This window comes from Trichoderma camerunense, assembly GCF_050948025.1.
Source record: "Trichoderma camerunense strain CBS 138272 chromosome Unknown V8C40scaffold_2, whole genome shotgun sequence".
Classification (NCBI taxonomy): domain Eukaryota; kingdom Fungi; phylum Ascomycota; class Sordariomycetes; order Hypocreales; family Hypocreaceae; genus Trichoderma; species Trichoderma camerunense.
The window spans coordinates 1,807,246-1,826,690 of record NW_028145368.1 but is presented as its reverse complement, the minus strand read 5'-3'; the positions used below and the strand labels follow the sequence as shown (position 1 = coordinate 1,826,690).

General features: G+C 49.3%; 6 protein-coding genes across 6 annotated transcripts; 2 read left to right on the top strand and 4 right to left on the bottom strand.

Moving 5' to 3' along the window:
• Positions 1 to 2,830: 2,830 nt before the first annotated feature.
• Positions 2,831 to 3,908, top strand: V8C40DRAFT_282582 (Alpha/Beta hydrolase protein; the record flags this gene model as incomplete). The annotated part of the gene is made up of 2 exons (XM_083221812.1): positions 2,831 to 3,093; positions 3,149 to 3,908. 2 exons carry the CDS (start codon positions 2,831 to 2,833, stop codon positions 3,906 to 3,908), a joined length of 1,023 nt encoding a protein of 340 aa, XP_083078006.1.
• Positions 3,909 to 4,106: 198 nt separating this feature from the next.
• Positions 4,107 to 6,523, bottom strand: V8C40DRAFT_233270 (uncharacterized protein). The gene is made up of 4 exons (XM_083213321.1): positions 6,364 to 6,523; positions 6,236 to 6,298; positions 6,150 to 6,177; positions 4,107 to 6,093 (listed from the first exon to the last, which is right to left on the bottom strand). Coding segments are annotated over exons 1-4 (1,833 nt in total). The 5' UTR covers positions 6,366 to 6,523; the 3' UTR covers positions 4,107 to 4,353.
• Positions 6,524 to 6,803: 280 nt separating this feature from the next.
• On the top strand, positions 6,804 to 10,790 carry V8C40DRAFT_233268 (SNF2 family N-terminal domain-containing protein). Its single transcript, XM_083213320.1, has 3 exons — positions 6,804 to 7,245; positions 7,305 to 10,182; positions 10,244 to 10,790. Exons 1-3 carry the CDS (start codon positions 7,188 to 7,190, stop codon positions 10,470 to 10,472), a joined length of 3,165 nt encoding a protein of 1,054 aa, XP_083078004.1. The 5' UTR covers positions 6,804 to 7,187; the 3' UTR covers positions 10,473 to 10,790.
• A 447-nt stretch (positions 10,791 to 11,237) lies between these two features.
• On the bottom strand, positions 11,238 to 13,195 carry V8C40DRAFT_98760 (pyridoxal-dependent decarboxylase). Its single transcript, XM_083223702.1, has one exon. It carries the CDS (start codon positions 12,676 to 12,678, stop codon positions 11,332 to 11,334), a length of 1,347 nt encoding a protein of 448 aa, XP_083078003.1. The 5' UTR covers positions 12,679 to 13,195; the 3' UTR covers positions 11,238 to 11,331.
• A 1,782-nt stretch (positions 13,196 to 14,977) lies between these two features.
• Positions 14,978 to 15,709, bottom strand: V8C40DRAFT_233264 (uncharacterized protein). Its single transcript, XM_083213319.1, has one exon. The coding sequence runs from the start codon at positions 15,661 to 15,663 to the stop codon at positions 15,403 to 15,405; it is 261 nt and encodes an 86-aa protein (XP_083078002.1). The 5' UTR covers positions 15,664 to 15,709; the 3' UTR covers positions 14,978 to 15,402.
• Positions 15,710 to 15,755: 46 nt separating this feature from the next.
• On the bottom strand, positions 15,756 to 19,137 carry V8C40DRAFT_98741 (pitrilysin family metalloprotease). The gene is made up of 2 exons (XM_083223701.1): positions 18,631 to 19,137; positions 15,756 to 18,578 (listed from the first exon to the last, which is right to left on the bottom strand). The coding sequence occupies exons 1-2, from the start codon at positions 18,915 to 18,917 to the stop codon at positions 15,848 to 15,850; spliced, it is 3,018 nt and encodes a 1,005-aa protein (XP_083078001.1). The 5' UTR covers positions 18,918 to 19,137; the 3' UTR covers positions 15,756 to 15,847.
• Positions 19,138 to 19,445: the final 308 nt, after the last annotated feature.

Here is a 19,445-nt window from a genome sequence, read left to right as displayed (position 1 = left end):
ACAATCCGAGAAGCAGCACAAGATGATGGTGTGGACGCCGATATTGAGGTCAAATGCTCCCCAGGTTTCTCGAACACATCTCGGGGTAATCACAAGGAAAATCAGGGCACACCAGGAGATGAAGGCGGGTGACCCTCGGTTCGTGCAACTCGTCTAGAGTTCTGTTGTCCAAATCGAGGATGAATTACTATTAGCGTCCTGCATGGCCGTGGAATCGGTCGCTTTCTTGGGTTGGAGTCGGAAGTTGGAGTTGACAAGTCGAGAGGGGTCTGCACGCGCCAGATGCCCAGATGTAACAGTGGCGGGCATGCGCGTGATGCCCCCAGCAGAGGTGGCTGCTGCTGAATATTGATTACATGGCATTTGGATATTGAAGCAGGCAAAGGATTGTAGCAGCATCAAAATCCCTAGTTACTTGGTTCTCTGTTCTGTTCTTTGTACGGAATAGAAAACATCCAAATGCAGTCGGCGGGAGAGCAGCTGCAATTGGATGAAATCAACATGTCCAACCAACAAGCACGGCATTGAATGCCGGACAAGGGCAGCCGTGATAAGGATTAATTCGGGAGTCCCTATGAGGTAATGCCTCGAATCGTATTCCACTGGCCAAAAATGCATACCCTGCAAATCCTCCAAAGAAAAAAAAACCACGTGGGCACAGCCTTGGGGATCTAATTAAGGGTCCCCAGATAGAAACCAGGTCAATTATAGGTGGAATTCGTGCGACTCGTGTAAGTACAGTAGGCGCTTGATGTGGCCCCTCAGTGATGAAAGCGGTCCGATTGCCGACATCAAGAGTCCATGTTGTTTGTGTTGGTTCATGGGCAGTTGGTTTTCAACGGCAGGATTGCGTCCGAATTCTGCAGCTACATGCATCGTATATTAATTTTGCTAATGTGTCGTCATAATCCTCTTTGCGGCTGAAGACACAAGCATCAAAAAAGTGACAGGGCAATTTTCATCTTGGATATAGTATTCAAAGTTGCCTTTCTAAGCGTCTGACGGGGAGCCACTGCGGGTACCAACGCCTGTTTGCGAGCTGCCATTTGGAGATGTCGTCCGAGGTCAGGCGCCTCCATTAATCGCTCGTAGAATGCGGGCATGTTCAAACAGTTATAGCATAGCCTTTTGTTTGCATATCGTTCTAAGATTCCATGAGTAAGCCACGTGGGATTCTCGACCGCCGACATGGAACCACTATCGTGACTCGTGGGAAGAGGGCGGAGGAGGCCATCATTGAATAGGCAGAGACTGAGGCAAAGGCAAAGATAGAGACAGAAGGAGAATCAGGAAACAAAGATGGAAAACTATACGGAATACAACATACCTGCTACCCGGCCTCATTGCAACATCGTAACCATACCTTGTATATACCCCATTTGTAAGGCGTGTTATTCGCAATTCGCAACGTGGATGCTACGGCAAGAAATATCCGATTCGGTCCTCGAAAGCGTCAAGCCGGCCGATTACAAGGTGAACTTCTCCCCGCAACAATATAGCAAAAGATCCATCGCAAGTGCCGTTCGAGCCATTAATATCAGTGTAGCATAAGTGCTTCCCTAAAGAAACAAGGGCATTTGTCATAGTATTGCGGCTAAGAGGTTGTTGATGATGAGGTGATTGGCAAGCTTACCTATGCGGAAACTTGTGTGTCAGCACCTCTAGCTTATAACAATTTTCTACTTTGAGACTCTGCCATATCTAAAAGCACCTCTATCTTATTTGTTGCTCCGATAATTCCATAGTAAATAACGTGATACGAGTACTCTACACACTATCCGTCATCTCGACTCATCGATATCGACGGGAAGCCGGCTTGGCAGGGTCCAAACTACTACGCTCTTCTTACACCTCTTCCCGTTTCGTCTCATCATATGCAATTCTCAAAAGGACCTGAAACCGTCGCAAAGACCGTATCTGGAAAGTACCCTAACTACTTCTCCGAACGGCTAACAACTAAATCCCACCTCCCTTGTCAGTAGCATCTTGATGTAGATCCCGAATCCTAGAGCACATCCCCCACGCGCCCGTTCCGTTATGTAAGTCACGCCGTTCATCACAACAGCCGCCTTTAGAACCGTCTCTTCCGATCTTCTCATTCGTAGATGTTACGGTTATCGGAAAACCACCAATCGTCTTTTACGATTTCCCTTCCGGCTTTCCCAATCAGCGCCCTTCCCCATTCCTCCTTTGGAAGTCCCGCCGAGAAAATCTAGACATCGGCTCGCCATTCGGGCAGTTTCCATCGTATCGTCTATTTTGTAAAAGAAGCTTTCTATTTCGGGCTTTTCTCCGGTGCCGGTTTGCCTTTTAGAATGCAAAGGCATCTAAGCCACTCGGACACCAGTCAGAAACTAGGCACTAGAAACCTTCACGCATGAAGTTGCGGGGTGATGGAACAACGGAGACGATGCGGATTCATGCGTCGACCTAAAAAAAAATTATTATGGAGTTTTGTCTCGAGAGAGGCTCTGTCGCAATGTGAGACGCTTGCTTCACAAATTGTCCGGCGCAAAGGTGTATCCGTCTGCTGCCTGGTAGTATCAGGGGTGCTCGGGTTGTCCGAGTCTGTGTGCTGTCTCACATGTCAATATCAGGAAATCCGATGTGCGTAAATTGTATATAAACATCCAGCCGCTCCAACATGAAATAGTTGTTTTGTTTTATAATAGTATAAGACAATTTGACATTGTGCTTGTGTTATTTTAACTATTCATCTTTGACTCAATTTGAGGCCAAGCATTGATTGCTGAAGCTCAAAGGCATCTCTCCCCGATCCATTCTCATCTGGAACCCAGTTCCCATATTCGAACATCATAAAACCATTACAATGAAGTGCTGGCAGCTTCTCTCTCTTGCAGCTGTTGTAGCTAGCAGTCCCGTGCCATCCATCAAGGACTACACTCGGCTGCTTAGAGCTCGACAGAGCGATACAAGCTTCACTGCTACACAGCAAGAGCTCAACAACTTTAGCTTCATCGTCCAGTATGCTGGAGCTGCATACTGCAACTCTGAGACACCAGCTGGTCAGGCTGTCACATGCTCTGATGACGGTTGCCCTGACGTTGCGGGAACTGTTGTCAACTCCTTCACGTGAGTAACACTTACATCTCCATACAAAAGAAACAGTTTAACGATTACTATATAGTGGTTCCGTCACTGGCATCGGAGGCTTCGTTGCTGTTGACAGCGCACACCAGCAAATCATCCTCTCATTCCGTGGAAGCAACAACCTCCGCAACTTCATCACAGATGTTGTCTTTGGTTTCACAGACTGCTCACTCGCCGATGGCTGTGAAGTCCACGATGGCTTCAACGACGCTTGGAATGAAGTCGCCAGCGCTGCCACAGACGCTCTCACCCAGGCCCGTGCCGCCAATCCTTCCTTCGAAATCGTCTCCACGGGACATTCTCTTGGTGGTGCCGTCGCTACTCTCGCCGCTTCGGTCCTCCGCACTCAGGGCTTCGCAATTGATGTCTACACATTTGGATCTCCTCGTGTTGGCAACGACGTCTATGCCAACTTTGTGACCAGCCAGCCCGGTTCTGAGTTCCGCGTTACTCACTTTGACGACCCCGTGCCCCGTCTTCCCCCAATTATCTTTGACTACCGCCACGTCTCTCCCGAGTTCTGGCTCTCTGCCGGTGATGGCTCAAACATTGACTACACCGTGGCTCAAATTGAGGTTTGCACTGGCATTGCCAACGTGGATTGCAACGCTGGTACTTCTGGACTTGACATTACCGCTCATTCCAACTACCTCCGTAAAGTCTCTGCCTGTGCTCCCTCACCTCTGCAGTTCAAGCGTGATGACGGCAACTCTACCGGCTATGATCAAGAGACTATTGACAGGATCAACAAATGGAGCCAAGAGGATCAGGCCTATGTCACCGGTGGACAGGCATGACAAAATTCACATGGCAAGAAATGATGTTTTACACGGCGTTATATGGGCTCTTGAATCTTGGGAAATGAAAATTAGGGGGTGAAATGGACGGAACCAGGTTTGAAGAAAGGGATAAAAACCCTCGATATTTCCTCATCGGCATGTTTCAACAGGCCAGGGTGTATAAATTCCAAGCACATAACAAAAGCGGAAATGTACAAAGCATTGATCGTATATAAGCACAATTGTAAAGAACAATGTTGAACTGGCACGTTCATTAACTGAATGTACTATTATATCTGTTTACTGTACGTGCCTTAAAACTCCAGGATATAGTGCCGACTACGGGGGGAAATAGTTTGAATCCTCTAGGAAGTAACGTAAAAGTCATATGCAGTGGCTTCATGCCAACATTAAAGCCCATTCTGCCCAGTGCGAAGCTCGCATAGGAAAAAAGAAATGGCACTTAATCAGTCCCCTCGGTTATCATTCCCTGAGCATTGGGTACGCCAACCAGTATGACACCCCGCGGCACTCGGACTTCCTTGACCTTCATGCAGCCAAAAACATTCACCTCTTTGATGTTCGGGCAGGCTCGGAATATGGACCCAAGGATGAAGTCTGTGACTTCTTCGCAGAAGCTAATCTCAAGAAGTCGCAACTCCGGATACTGTCTCGTTCCGTCAAAGACTTCTTCAAAAGCTTGGCGAGAAATGTGTCGGCAAGCATGCACATTGATATGCCTCAATGTGTGCCCAGAGTGATTCATAAGCGCCTTGAATCCTTCGCTACAGAGCCCGATGTTGTTCGGATTCTCCCGCGGACGAGCAGCATCCAGCTGCCGGCACTTTTGCAAGTCCAAGAAATCCAGCCCCGTGTTCTCCCAGTCAGTGAAGAGTCGAGCGAAGCCCTCGTCTGTCATGGTTTCGCTTTCCGTGATGCGAAGCTTGACTAGCGAACGGCAATTACTATGGATAGCTTCGAGAACACCATCGTCAGCATCGGGTACAATTTTCAAAGACAACGTTCTGAGGTCCTTCCCGATCTGAGCGATACAAGTCTTGAGAGCGTCTGATGAAAGATCCTGCTGGAGTTCCAAACTGAGGTGCCTCAGGGTAGAAAGATTTCCAATAGCGATTACTCCTGCATCCGTGACCTTTTGGTTATGGCAGACCTTTAGACGAGTCAACTCGGGGCAATGCTCCTTCAAGAATCCCAAAGTTTCGTCTCCGAAATGCTTGTCAGTATAATAAACCTGCAGTTCCTTCAATGGTTTGCCCTTGGCAGCGAGGAACTCGTGCCATTTATCCTCGCTTAGCAGATTAGCACCATGAAGGTAGAAGCTTTCGAGAAGAATGTCCCTCGAGAGCAAATAATCCATAACCTCATCTTTGAACTGGACTGCGCACCGCGCCTTGAATTTCTTCAAGTTGGAGGCCACCTGGAAGATGTTGATGAATTCCTGGTGGCCCAGCTTGGCTCCATCGTAGATATGCAAAACCTCGGTAGATGGCTGCATAAACAAAGGTAAGGTATCCGGTTTTAGCAAACGCCTCTTGGAAAATATTCGAGCAATCTTGTCGATGAGATGCTCTGGCAAGTCACCCAAGCTTTCCGCCAAGTCTACGTTCTTAGCCAGCGTTTGTACGCACAGGGTAGCAAGGCTTTTCGTTCCGACATCTCCGTCAAGCATTCGACTCTGAATGGTTCGTCGTGATCCAACACCGCCTGTCTGCTTCCGAGGTTTCTTTTGAGGTTGGCCCTCGCGCTGCTTGGCCACCTCGCGCCCACAGGGAGCGCAGAGAAGGCCCCCTTCGGGTCCTGCCACGGAATAGGGAGTTACAGTGAAGCGCTTCCCGCATATTTCGCAGTTCTCCATTTGGCCGGGAAGCGGCGCCCGCCTCTCGTCGAAGATGGCCTTGGCTATGTCGTCATCGTCATCATCGTCATCTCCAGCTCTCTTCTTGCGCTTCTTAAACGCTTTGCTAGCTTTGATCTTGTCTAAAGCTTTGGCTTTTTGTTCTGCTGCGCCATTACGGCCTCTAGTCGTCCGTGAGGAGGAGCTTGCCTCTACTGTTACTGTTACTGTTTCGACGGTTTCGACGGTTTCGGATGCTTCGTCGTCTTGAGCTGGCTCGTCTTCTCCGGCCTGTTGTCTTCGACGGTCCGCATCAATTCTAATTTGAGCAGCCGAGATATTATGCGACTGAGAATTGTGTCAGAAATATCAGACTACAAACAAGAGCACGCATCGAACCGTACCGCAAGGAAATCGGTCAAGGCAGATTGACTAGATGAACAATGTCAGCTTAAACCGACATGATCAATCACAATTTCGCTGAACTCACGGCCCAGTAATGTTACGACTTGGTCGCCCATTCTGATTTTCGTCATACCGGCGTGAACGAACCCTGAGCACAGAGATTGGTCAGCCACTATCGCTGCGAAGAGTTGGGCTCAACTATGGAATACGAACATGATGAGTCCGCGGGCGGCCAGGCAAGTCTCTAGATCTCTTCTCGTCCGGAATTTCTTTGCGATAATTCTATGCAAAATCTATTGTGTTTTATGTTTAACCGACTTCTGGAGAGTGGCGAAGAGAAATCTTTTCATGTCTCTCTAAGAGATTGTTTCGGGCGTTCTTTCACCCAGTGCAAATGGCAAGAGGCGTGTCGCCACTGTCGCGGAGATAACACGGTGTCACGTGATGTCTTCAACAAACTCATTTAGCGATCGACACTGTCAAAGTTCACGACAAAGTACAGAGTCTACGCCACATCGCCGCTAGCTCTACAGTATCCTTACAGTGCCGATCTGTCCAATCTGTCTCCCCTTATCATCGCACGTGCTTTCGCGTAAAGTGGCTATGCGCGTACTCTTGCCAAAGTAGACACTGTGAATTGGCATGGCCACTAGGTTAGGTAGTCACGGTCGATGAGGCAAGTTCCTACCGACTTTTTCATCCAGTAACCGCTGCCGGCTCTTTTTTTCTCTTCTCCCACTTCATCAGATTCAAGCGACCAGGCTGGCTTCATCAATCACTGTTGGACGCAAAGGCCAAGACGAGACATCAGTTGCTCGTCCTCCGACAGTCATTTTGAAGCCTCCCTACAGCGCTTAACCTGTAACTGGTGCTTACTTATTAGGCGGGTGAAGCCCCTTCTGATCTGCAGCCCAACTTGCTTCGTTCCATCGAAGCCATCCCTTTCTTTGCGGACTCACTGCAAACAAATTCTTTGTGTCGTTTCCCTGTTGTTTACAAGCCACTTTCATCGTCACCCGTATTGGTGAACAGTTACAATGCCTCGTGGTCGTCCATCCTTGAAGGCATCTGCCACCCCTGTCCCGAAGTCTTCCGGTATGATTACACATCCATATATCACCACAGTTAACTGCTCATTACTGACAAATTTGCAGAAACTGGAAATGGTTCTGCCGGTGCGCCTGAACGTCTTACTCGCACCAGATCCGCAAGAAATCTCAGAGGGTCCTCTGCCGCAGATGAACTACAGTCACAAGAGATCACACCGGCCAGGACTCTCCGGGGTAGATCACGTCTCATTGCAGCTCTTGCGCAAGATGACGATACTATGACTTCGGAATCCATTTCTTCAGTTCCTACACCATTTGGACAAACTTCTGAAAGTGGTTACTCAACGCCTGGAACTAGTAAACTCCCAAGCCCTGCTGAAGCAGCCACCATACCTAATGGAAAGACTTCGTCAGCCTTCGAAGTACAAATTCCTGCTAGAAGCAGGCTTCAGGGACCCGGTGGAGATGAGCGAGCATTACGGCACAGCAAATACTCCTTAAACGCAACCGCCAAAAGTAAGAAAGTAACAGAGGTCCAGGACTCGGATGAAGAGGACGATGACTTTGGAGCATTTACTCGTGATGCTAAGGTTGCTCGACGCTTGCAAAATGAATTTGATCTGGAAAGTCTGAGGTCACGTCGCACTGAGGCAACTGATGCACAATCGTCTTTCTCAACTGAGGCGTCGGGGAAACGGCCAAGATCTCTCTCGGGGCCTACTCCAACTCACAAGCGACCGAGCAAGAAGAGCAAAACTATTCCAGACTCTGACGGTCTGTCTGAAGCTGACGTAGATATGGACGCTGAAATTGCTGCTGGTCTTGCACTGGAAGATGATCAATCGGATGGCGAGGCCCTTTCACTCGGCGAAGAGACTGAAGATGAAGGTGAAGAGGATGTTGAAGATGACGTTGAGGAGGATGTTGATGAGGATGTTGATGAGGACATTGAAGATGAGATCGCAGCATCAACAGATGATGAGCCTTTGGCGGTTCAGAGGAAGAAGAAGCCTGCAAGGGTTCAAACCAAGCGCGCCGCGGCCACTCGAACATCTACCAATTTGGCAGATGCCCCCACAGCCGCCATAGCAGATTCGGAATCCGGAATGTCTGCGCTCCCGTCTGACTTCTCATCCGGTCTATCATCCGGCATCAGCTCTGCAGCTACTAGTGATAGTGAGAGCTCTGCTGTTCGCCAACCGCCGGCCAGCGAATTGCGATCAATTGCATCTAGGCGACGGGCATTTAGAAGGGCTAAAAACAAAAGCCGTGTTGCCAAAGAACGAGATCGTCTTGAGAAGCATCACCCTGAGCTATCCACCATGTGGAAAGACTTAGAAAATATGCCTGTGATGAAAGCTGGCAAAATTGACCAGCCAGCGAGTATCTCAAGGCTGTTAAAACCGTTTCAGCTTGAGGGCGTTGCTTGGATGAAGGCCATGGAGACCACAAAGTGGAAGGGTGGTCTTTTGGGTGATGAAATGGGACTGGGCAAGACGATCCAAGCCGTCTCCCTCATCATGTCTGACTACCCAGCTAAGGAGCCCACTTTGGTCCTTGTTCCTCCCGTCGCTCTCATGCAATGGCAATCAGAAATCAAATCCTACACAGATGGAACACTGAAGACTTTTGTGTTTCACGGAACTAATCAGAAAGCAAAAAATATCACTGTGAAAGAGCTCAAGAAGTTCGATGTCATTATGATGTCCTACAACAGCTTGGAGTCGATGTATCGCAAGCAAGAAAAGGGTTTCAAACGGAAAGACGGCATATACAAGGAAAAGAGTGTCATTCACGCCATCACTTTCCACCGCGCCATCCTAGATGAAGCACATTGTATCAAAACGAGAACCACAATGACCGCTAAAGCGTGTTTCGCTTTGAAGACGGTATATCGCTGGTGCTTGAGCGGCACACCACTGCAGAATCGAATTGGAGAGCTCTTCTCTTTGGTGAGATTCCTTAACATCACGCCATTTGCATCCTATCTCTGCAAACAATGCCCTTGCTCAACGCTCGAGTGGTCAATGGACGAAAACAGTCGCTGTTCCGACTGTGGACATGCGGGCATGCAGCACGTGTCTGTTTTCAACCAGGAGCTTCTTAATCCCATTCAGAAATTCGGTAACTTGGGTCCTGGTAGAGAGGCATTTAAGAAACTTCGTTTGATGACGGATCGTATCATGCTTCGGCGACTCAAGAAGGACCACACCAATTCCATGGAACTTCCTGTCAAAGAAGTCCATGTCGACCGCCAATTTTTCGGAGAAGAGGAGAATGACTTTGCCAATAGCATTATGACCAACGGACAGCGCAGATTTGACACTTATGTTGCGCAGGGTGTTCTCTTGAACAACTATGCCAACATTTTTGGCTTAATCATGCAAATGAGGCAAGTCGCCGACCACCCTGATTTGATATTGAAGAAGAATGCAGATGGTGGCCAAAATGTTTTGGTCTGCTGTATCTGTGACGAACCAGCAGAGGATACTATCAAAAGCCGTTGCAAGCATGACTTTTGCAGAGCGTGTGTGTCTAGCTATATCAAGTCGACTGATGAGCCAGACTGTCCGCGGTGTCATATTGCACTAGTCATCGATCTTGAGCAACCCGAAATCGAGCAGGATGAAGTGTTGGTCAAGAAGTCCTCAATTATCAATCGAATCAAGATGGAAAACTGGACATCTTCCTCTAAAATCGAGCTGCTTGTTCATGAACTTCACAAGCTGCGATCTGACAACGCTACACACAAGTCAATTATTTTCTCACAGTTCACCACAATGTTGCAACTCATCGAATGGCGACTTCGGAGAGCCGGAATCACAACTGTCATGCTTGATGGCAGCATGACTCCTGCTCAGCGGCAAGCCTCAATTGAGCACTTTATGAACAACATTGATGTAGAATGTTTCCTTGTTTCGCTCAAGGCTGGCGGTGTGGCACTCAATCTCACTGAGGCGTCACGAGTGTTCATCGTAGACCCGTAAGTATAATCCCTTCTCAACTACGTTGTAGATCAGCTCGGGCTAATATTTCATTGCCAGTTGGTGGAACCCGGCTGCTGAGTGGCAGTCTGCTGATCGCTGTCATCGTATTGGACAGCAACGACCTTGTGTCATCACGCGTCTTTGTATCGAAGACTCTGTCGAAAGCCGAATGGTGTTGATCCAAGAGAAGAAGACGAGTATGATCCACTCTACTGTCAATGCTGATGATAAAGCGATGGATACTTTGAGCCCCGAAGATATGCAATTCCTTTTCCGAGGCTCGTAAATTTTGGTATGGTTTGTCGATTCCGATGCAAACATGGTGGGGATTTTCTGCCGATAAGCATTAAATCTATAATTGCGAAAAGTATAACGGTTATGAATGATTTGAAGATTTGCTCAAGGGGCGTTAAGACGGTTAACACTTGCTCACGTTGAAGAATTTTTTTTTTTTTTTTTTTTTTTTTTTTTTTTGGTACGAAGGCGGTTATACATCAATGCCGGTAACACGCAAGCAAGACTTTTACTTTCATGTTTGTAACCTTAAGTTTTCCTAGTTGCTGTCGTTATGCTTTGGCAAAAAGTTCATAGAGAAAATAAGAAGCATCGTATATATATTTTCTGCAAAGGGATTGTGAAGCGGTGTTTCAACATCGGATGGGATGGCGCCAGTTAGTTATATGTCTAATGCTCGCGTTTAACGGCATTAAAAGATGCTTAAAGATGCTTAAACGTACCAATGTTGGTAGCTCATATGGGAGTGTGGTCGTCCCCAAAGTGCTTTGTGGACTACTTCAAACATTTAGGAAAGACACACAAAGACACATACACAAAGATGACAGGGAGACATATGTATGCGATGCAAAAACTTTTGATACGTTCTATTGAGGCATCTTTTTCTTGATTGTCTATCGACTCTTTTATGAATAATTGTTCAATATAGTAGAACCACACCATGAATGTGGTCTAAGAAGCCTGGCATTTGGTTCTCTGCAGTTTTCCCCTATTAGGAGGCCACTTGGAGGACCATCATAGACCAATAGCTAGAAAGTAAACCCCTCCCGCCCATCTCTTCCCCCTTTTTGTGAATGAATGATCTTAACAAACAAATGTATGCAGAGTCATTCGCTGTGAGGCCACGCTATTTAGAGGTCTAAGAGAGCCTTGGCACCAGGCTCGCTGCAGACATAGATGGTGTCGTGCGAGTTGGAGAATCCATTAAACTGGGTGGCAGAGCACTTGGTGTAGGCTCCCATGTTCTCAAAATAGAGCCAGTCGCCAACATTGAGGATGCGCTGGAAGTGAGTGCTCTGGCTGATCTGGTCGATGCCATCACAAGTAGGGCCCCAGATGGAGTACTCGACGCCATCGCCAGGCAAGCAGGGCTCAGCGGCGTACGTGTCGAAGAGGGTCTGACCACCGCTATGGAGGATCTTGGCAACAGGGTGCTGGTGGTCAAACATGATGCTCGAAAAGTTGCCATAGACACCGTCGTTGATGTAAGCCATGTAGCTAGTGGCTTCGACCGAAGGATCGTCAACGGTGCGACGAGCAATGATGTTGCACGCAATGGTGAAGGCGGTGGCAACGTAGAAACGGCCAGGCTCGGCAATGATATCGATGCCACATCCAGAGGGGAAATACTCGGTCAGAGCAGCATCAAGGACGCCAGCCATCTTCTCAAAGGTCTCTCCGGTGAAGCCACCGCCAACGTCGAGGACTCGCAGGTGAAATCCGTAGGTGCGAGCCTGCTGGAAGACGCTGTGGGCGTCGGTAACGGCCTTGTAGAAGGCTGTTGGATCGGAAGCGCCAGATCCCACATGGAAGCTCACGCCGACGACGTTGAGGCCCAGTTCTTGGGCCAGAGCAAGGAGGCTCTCGGTAGTGTCCATGGGGGCACCGAACTTCATGCTGAGACGGCACAAGCTCGAGGTGTCATCAGTCATAATGCGGAGGAAGAGCTCGGCGCCGGGGAACAGCTTAGCGATCTTGTGGAGCTCATCAGCATTGTCAAAGGTCATCTGCTTCACACCAACCGACTTGACATAGCGGACATAGGAGTTGGTCTTGCAGGGTTGGGCATAGATGATGTGGTCTGGGCTGGTACCAAGGCCCAGAACCTGTTCAATCTCGCCCTTGGAGGCGCAATCAAAGCCCGTGCCGAGCGCAGCAAGAAGCTGGAGGACCCTCGGGTCAGGGTTACACTTGACGGCATAGAAGGGCTTGATGCGGGGCAGGTTCTTCTTCCAGCGGAGATGCTGGCGATAAACCTCACCAAGGTCTGCTACGAAGAAGGTATCTTCTTCACCGGGGTCGCAGAGCTCATGGTCAACGGCCCCCACGCGCTGGTGGAAGGCCTCACCGATCAATTGCTTCGGATCGACAGCAACATTGTTCTGAAGAGCGCCCAAATATTGGGGTTTCTTCTTCACAACATGATTATGGATGACATTTTGGACGTAATTGTCGAGGACAGCTGTTGCCATAACCATATCCCAAGAGTTTGCGGGGGGGATGTCTTCTGTGAAGGAAAAGAAAAGCAGTTCGAAAGAGGTCCGAAGTTGTTTTCTAAGGAACGGGAATCTGTGCAGCTAAATAGGCAAGCGTTTGTTAGGGTGGTCGAAAGCAATAGCAGACTGTTCCCTCAGTGATCTGGCGAGGCCTCCTCGACGACTCTTCCTCAGCGAGAGGAAGAACCGCAGAACTCCTCCTATGCGGCAGCTGATGGGTGTCGTTTAACGACGGGGATGGTGGCTGGTGACGAGGCGGCACGTCGAAAAGCAAAAAATCGTCGAGGTGCTTAGAGTGTCCAAGCGGCGGGCGGGGGGATGGTGTTGATGATGTGCGGGATCTTGCGCGCGCAGAAATCTTTATCAATCACGGCCTGGGGAGCCGTGATGAGGGAGGTGAGTGCCTTTGTAGAGCAAAGGCACCGAGACGGTATCGAAGAGGTATGGAGGAAGCTCTAGAGTAGCGGGAAAAAAGAAGCTTGTTAGCTCAATAGCTCACAACATAACGAAGCATAAGCTCAATTTATATCATTCAACTGGTGCCAAGGCAGCCATCATGCGCAAGCAAAAGCAAGGGAAATCCGCAGTCGGCGAGCCTCGCACAAACTCGAGATTGGGGGTCATCCTGTGCGTTGTGGCGGTGACATTCGCCTCGTCACGGGAAAATCCGTGCAAAGGAGGATGCGCCAATGAGGACACGGAGCTGAAAAGGAGCACCAAAAAGAAAAATGCAAAAATGATCACATACCTAGAAATTGAGTCTAGAGCAACGAGAGCAGTGACGAAGCAGCGGGAACGTTGTTCGATGCAAAGCGCACAAGTGCGAATAGAAAAAAGGAGGATGCGGTTGAAAAGTTGTGTTGGTGACGAGGGGTCGAGCTAGGTTTTATCCTGTTTTGTGCTTAACGAGAAAAAAAATCAAAAATGGACGGCGAGTGCGGCATGTTGCGGTACGTACCTGCGTTACAAGGTACCGGGAGCGGCTGCCCACAATTTGGACAAAATTTTGCCTTTAGATGGCATTTTAGTGGTAGCGGGGGGGCGGGAGACGGAAAACTGGAGCGGTAGCTGCAAGGCCCAATGGGCGAATAAGAGGCTGGCCTTTTGACGAGTTATCACGGAGTTAATTCGAGGTAGGGAGACAAAGAAGTACAGGATGGCATCTACTAATACCAAAGGTAGTTATACTAAGCAGATGAAGTAACCTCTATTCTATTCGTGATCACATATTACCCAATACTACTCTGGATTCATACTGAATAGCGTCAACAAAGAGGTTGGACGCAGATGGAAGAGTCTGGTTCAAATTCTCGATTAAGAGCCTTGTCCCCGATAGGTACAGCGTCACCCCCTGGCGGTAGCTGATCGCCTACAAGCTTCCCCCTGTCGATACACATCCACTACGGCTGCATGTTAGACTTTGCAGCGCATACCTCCAAAAGGGCAGTGATGCAACATGCATGAGTACTCAAGTACTCCTCCGTCATTTGCAGCACAGTAGCACAAGCTGTTTATTTCGTGCATCCTACCTACAGTACCTAAAATTAAATGCCGCTGCCTTTGTATGTACGTACTTGTTACTTGTCAGAAGTTCTGGTGCCTTGGGCTGCCTCCGGAAAGTGGCTCTGCTGTGCCTCCATCAAATCTCTCTCAACGCACATCCATCCATCCACAAGCCCATAAGCTGAGTCTTTTTTTCTTTCCTTCTGGTGGTCTCCCTCCTTTTCACAGAAAACAAAACAAAACAAACTAATCCAGAAAAAAAAAAGCCTCATCCTTTCTCTTTGTCCATTTTCCCCTCTCACGCGACCCTTCTTCAAATCTGGCGAAAGGAGGCTGCTCTCCGTCATCGGAAGCCTCTCCCTCAGTCAGGCGTCATTGACAGCCGTTGACTGGCCGCACGAGCCTTTACGATGCCGTGCCGCCGCCACACCGCAGGAGTGGAATATGTAAAAAGGCACAGCATAAATGATAAAACATTGCGAGTGCCAGCTAATTGGTTCGCTTTGTTGAGATTCTCCGTAAGAATGAGGTGGTAATGCTTTCATGCAAGGGAAACTCGCAGCTTTCTGGTCACCGCTGGTTTGCTCTTGTTGCTTGTTTTGCTCAAGCTGCTTGACATGTTTAATAGCTCCAGGCACCATATGCAGGTTCACGTAATGCTATTCCGGGAATAGTAGATTGGTACTAATATCGGTGTTTGCCATGCAGAGCCAAGATCAGGATGCCTAGACTTCCGAGACAGTACGTACACTCTCATGCAGTTAAACGCCTGGTAACATCTCACTTCACATGGCTTTCTCTCCCCTTTCTTCCAACCACAGTCGAGAGTTGGCCCTTGTCTCAGTTCCTTAGTTTAGTTTCCTGGCCGTTTGCTATGTAACTCTAATTGCCTGCGCTTCTCCACTCTTCGAGGCCTGTTTTTCCTCCAGTCTTCCCCAGTTTATCAAGCCCTCGCTTCCCTCCTCGACCCAGTCTTATTACGTTCCGCAGTCCATGTGCTATGACGGAAGCACACGAGGAGGGAGAGAAGAAGAAAACATCTCAGTCCCGGCAAGTTTGTATCACAGAACAAAGTACTCGACACAGCCTCCTCTCGCTTACATCCAGGCTGTCATTGTCAAAACAAAGGCCCCCTCATTCTAGCCTTGCCCGGCAGACATCTTACAAAAATGTGCTCAGCTCTTTAGTCCAGGAACCCAAAGCTCAGGGGCTCTGGCTCTGATAGAACGAACTCATCACGTCACTCCGCGTCCTGCTGCTCTGACCCCCTCTTTCAAAGCTCCAATGCTTGATGCTTGCGCACCTCAGCACCGGCCCGAAAGTAAGGTGGCAGACACAAGCTCGCGGGGTGTGTGATATTGCGTGGTTTTGCTCTTGCGTTGCTCTGTGATCTCCATGCCATGGATGAATTGAGTCGGTAGACCCAGCTCGGCAGGAAGATGTATCGTATCTGAACGCGTCCATGCCAAAAAAAAAAAAGCCTCAACCTGAAAAATGAGCCCTCGAGAGGAGAAATCTTTCTATAACATAATGTACATCTTGTGTCGTAAATACATCCATATCATCACAACGTACCTAGCCATAACCCGTCCATTGACGCCCTTTCCCAATTGTGCCCGGAACCTCTAGTGTGCTGATGCATAGCCCCTTACTCTTCGGCGCCGTTTACGTTCATCTCGTGGACGCTCCATGATCCATCCACCCAGCCCTGCTTTTCTCCCAGGAATGTTGTCCGCTCCTCTCCTCTCTCAATAGCGTCGACGAGGAACTTTTGCGCCACGTCCCTAACCTGCTCCTTTGTGACGTCTAATAGCTGTTCTCTCTTCTTCTGCTTCATCTCGTCCGTGATTCCGGACAAGAATCTTGCCATGCCCTCCTGGTTGACCGACTTCGGAGCGTCAACCCCCTGAAAGACTGAGATTTTGGCCTCTTCAAGGTCTCGATCGCTCCATTCCTTCTCCACAGCCCACCGTCCTGCATTGCGCATGATACCCAGTGTGTTTTGCGGGTTAGGATCACGGTAGGAGTAGAATCCAAACAGGCCGTCCAAGGCCTTCGAGTAAGCTCCACCGCCATAGGCACCGCCCTTCTCTCGAATCTCATGGTGAAGGTGCTTATGCGTCAACAGCTGTGCAAGAATCTGCAGCGGCGCGCCTTCGGGCGAGGTGTAGGATGTTGTGGCGACGGAGAGGCCTCCGTAGTAGACTTGATATGGCAGAGGGAAGAAAGCCTTGCTGTCTCTGGGAAGGGGTGATGGGCTACTTTGTGCCAGCCCCGACACCTCTCGAGACAACGCTCCTGTAAAAGTCTTCAGGGAGTTCAGGTTCTCTTGCACATTCTCCGTGCCACATGTAAGCGCAGTGCGCATCTTACCGCTGGTCAGAGCAAAAGTCTGAATCTTCTTGAGTTTGCTAATGACATCTTCCAGCTGATCGGATTCCGGCCTGCCGGTCAACGAGGTGACCAGTTTAACCTGCGACAAGCCGCCCACCTGCTGCCGTAGCCAAGCGCTGCGGGTCAGACTCGACTCGGCGTGGCCCATTGCAAACCGATGTCCAGATGAAGCGATGTCATTGACAACTCCATCGGCTGAAGCTTGCAGCAGCTGTCGAATGCGCAAGGAGGCCTCCGGGCTATCAAAGTCGGTCTCCTGGACCAACTTGCGTAGAAGGTCGTACATGACGGGTACATTCCTGTCCAGTGCCATGCCAGTGAAAATGATGCCTTCGCTGGACTGAGTAAAGTCTGTCGGCGAAGGTGTGGAGTGATAGCCAACAGAAACACCGCCCGTCTTGAGCTTGATGAGATCCTCGAGCTGCTCCATCGTCATATCTTTGGTGCCTAGACGCATGATGCTATCCGTGAATAGAGGAATGAGTTCTCGGAGATCATCCGGCAAATGCTCCAAGGTATTTATAGCCCGAAAATAGGTGAGACCATTCGTTGGCGCCTCTCGCCATTGGATTGGAATACTGTCCGCAACTTCATCTCGCACTATCGTCGGCTCCGTTGATCTTGGAATGTCCTTGACATAGACGGTGGGCAGACAGCTCAGGTCTTCGGTATTAGTCTTGTTCTGCTCCACCAGCAGATCCTGCTCCTGCTTCTCAAATTGCAGGCGAGCACTCTCCTCATCTCCGGCCTTGTTTACGGCATCTTGGATCTTGGAAGATAGTCGCGCCTGCTCCTCGGCAATCAAGTCGTCACCAAAACTCGCTGATGGCGCCATCGTGAAAGTCAAGGTGTTGTCATTAAGCAGATATTTGTCCATCAGGCCTTCCAGGTATCCGCCCTCTGCCATCTTGGCTTGGAAAGTAGCAATAGTGTCGTTCCAGGCTAAAGAGTCAAAGGGATCGCTGCCGTTGAACCACTTTGGCTTCAGTCTGTTGAGCATGGAATAACCGAAATTGGACGTCTTATGCTTAAGGGAAAGCTCGAGCTGGTGAAGTGTGCCGTCAATTTTGCCCTGGTCAAAGCCTTTGTCCCTCGCCTCCCGCAGAATCTCTTGAATCTTGCCTTTGATCTTGGGTACATCGGATTCCTGGACACCAGTAAGGCCAATTGAGAAGATGCCGCGTTTCGCATAGCTATCATAGCCTGCGTTAGGGCTCCAGTCAGCGCCCATGCCGGCCTCTATCAAACCCCGATACAACGGCGACCCATAGCCGTCCATCAAGAGCGTAGAAAGCAATGAGACAGAGAACGACTCCACCACATCAGTAGTATCGCCGGTGATCCAAGATACCGAAGTTTTATATTGTCGATCCGGAGCAACCAACGGATCCAGCGGACCATGGAGAGTAACTTCCTTAGGACCATTCAGCTCAATCGGCAGATGAATAACCTTGTCTTTGGCAATCTTCTCAAAGGCCTGCAGCCTGGCATCAACTTCTCGTAGATGATCCGCTAGAGGCATATCTCCGTAAGTAAACAGCTTCGCATTACTTGGGTGATAGTTTTCCGCATGGAAGTTCTTCAACTGCTCATACGTTAAATCCGTAATCTTCTGAGGGTCGCCACCGGAATTATTGATATCGGGGAAGATGTGATCGTGGAATCGGATGTAGTAAAGGTATCCCGCGTCCGACATCTGTCCTTTCATCTCGTTATATACAACTCCCTTGAAGACAAGCTTTTTGCCATCTGCGGTTTCAGCTGATGGATTCTCAGGTCCGATTCGCCAACCCTCTTGTTGGAAATCGGACTGCTTCAACAATGGGTGGAGTGTTGCATCGAGATACACGGACATGAGGTTCTTAAAATCCTGCTCGTTGGTGGTTGCGAATGGATAAAAGGTATGGTCTGAAGCTGTCATGGCATTCATGAAATTGGACAAGGTACGAGGCAGCATCTTGAAGAAAGGGTCGCGAATAGGATATCTGGGACATTGTCAGCCATTGTTTCCCGCTGGCTGCCAAAAGACATCCTTACTTGTCGCTACCGCAGAGCGTGGTATGCTCCAGGATGTGGGGGACGCCGGTGTCATCGGGAGGGTTCGTCTTGAAGCCGATGGAGAAGACATTGTTGGTGTCATCGCGCGCAATATGCAGGTAGTCGGCGCCGGTCTTGTCGTGCTGCAGTTGCAGTGCCGTCAGCTCCAGCTCCGGAACGTGCTTTGCTCGGACGATCGTGAATCCATGGAGCTTGGAGCCAGGCTTCGGATACAAGGCGAGATCCGTCACGGTCTTGCGAGCCGTGTTGGCAGCGTTGCGCAACATGGTGGATATCTATAACGGAGAGAAAAGAAAGAAGTGAAAAGACTCTAGTTATACATCGAAGCAGAAGCGTACAGGGGCCAAGGCGCAACCATGCAAGTACAAGCAAAAACAACCGCAGCTAAGACGAGATGCTGATGGTGATGCCACTACTAAAGTAGAGTCATCTCTGATCTGCGGATCTTGTCGGTAGAAATTTCAAGGTCATAGGCGATTAGTCAGTTCTACCAGTGATGTATTCGCCTTCGGTAAGGCCCCCAAGGCTTCCGGCCACACGGTTGCTGGTCCGCTAGCAACCCACCATATTGGCTGCTGACCTAATCCATTGAGCACTAACAAATTGCAACCAGCCGCATCATCGCACTATTAGAATTCTACGAATTACCTTCCACCTGGTCACGCCTCCAATCTACACATGCTTTTCATCGACGGCTGGGGGCAAGTCGAAGCACGTCAGGATCGCAACGACGGCTCATCACACCCGGTCCAGACCTCAATTCGCGATTCATAGGCATTTCGTAAGCATCAGCA

Bases quoted from the DNA above. Each gene is read 5' to 3' on its own strand.
- V8C40DRAFT_98760 (XM_083223702.1), bottom strand. From the start codon at position 12,678: ATGGTTATGGCAACAGCTGTCCTCGACAATTACGTCCAAAATGTCATC.
- V8C40DRAFT_233270 (XM_083213321.1), bottom strand. The intron at 6,178-6,235 runs GTGAGTTCAGCG...TTGTTCATCTAG, and splicing joins AGTCGTAACATTACTGGGCC to TCAATCTGCCTTGACCGATT. The intron at 6,094-6,149 runs GTACGGTTCGAT...CACAATTCTCAG, and splicing joins CCTTGACCGATTTCCTTGCG to TCGCATAATATCTCGGCTGC.
- V8C40DRAFT_233264 (XM_083213319.1), bottom strand. From the start codon at position 15,663: ATGGACGCGTTCAGATACGATACATCTTCCTGCCGAGCTGGGTCTACC.
- V8C40DRAFT_98741 (XM_083223701.1), bottom strand. From the start codon at position 18,917: ATGTTGCGCAACGCTGCCAACACGGCTCGCAAGACCGTGACGGATCTC. The intron at 18,579-18,630 runs GTAAGGATGTCT...ACAATGTCCCAG, and splicing joins ACGCTCTGCGGTAGCGACAA to ATATCCTATTCGCGACCCTT.
- V8C40DRAFT_233268 (XM_083213320.1), top strand. From the start codon at position 7,188: ATGCCTCGTGGTCGTCCATCCTTGAAGGCATCTGCCACCCCTGTCCCG. The intron at 7,246-7,304 runs GTATGATTACAC...ACAAATTTGCAG, and splicing joins CCCTGTCCCGAAGTCTTCCG to AAACTGGAAATGGTTCTGCC. The intron at 10,183-10,243 runs GTAAGTATAATC...TTTCATTGCCAG, and splicing joins CGAGTGTTCATCGTAGACCC to TTGGTGGAACCCGGCTGCTG.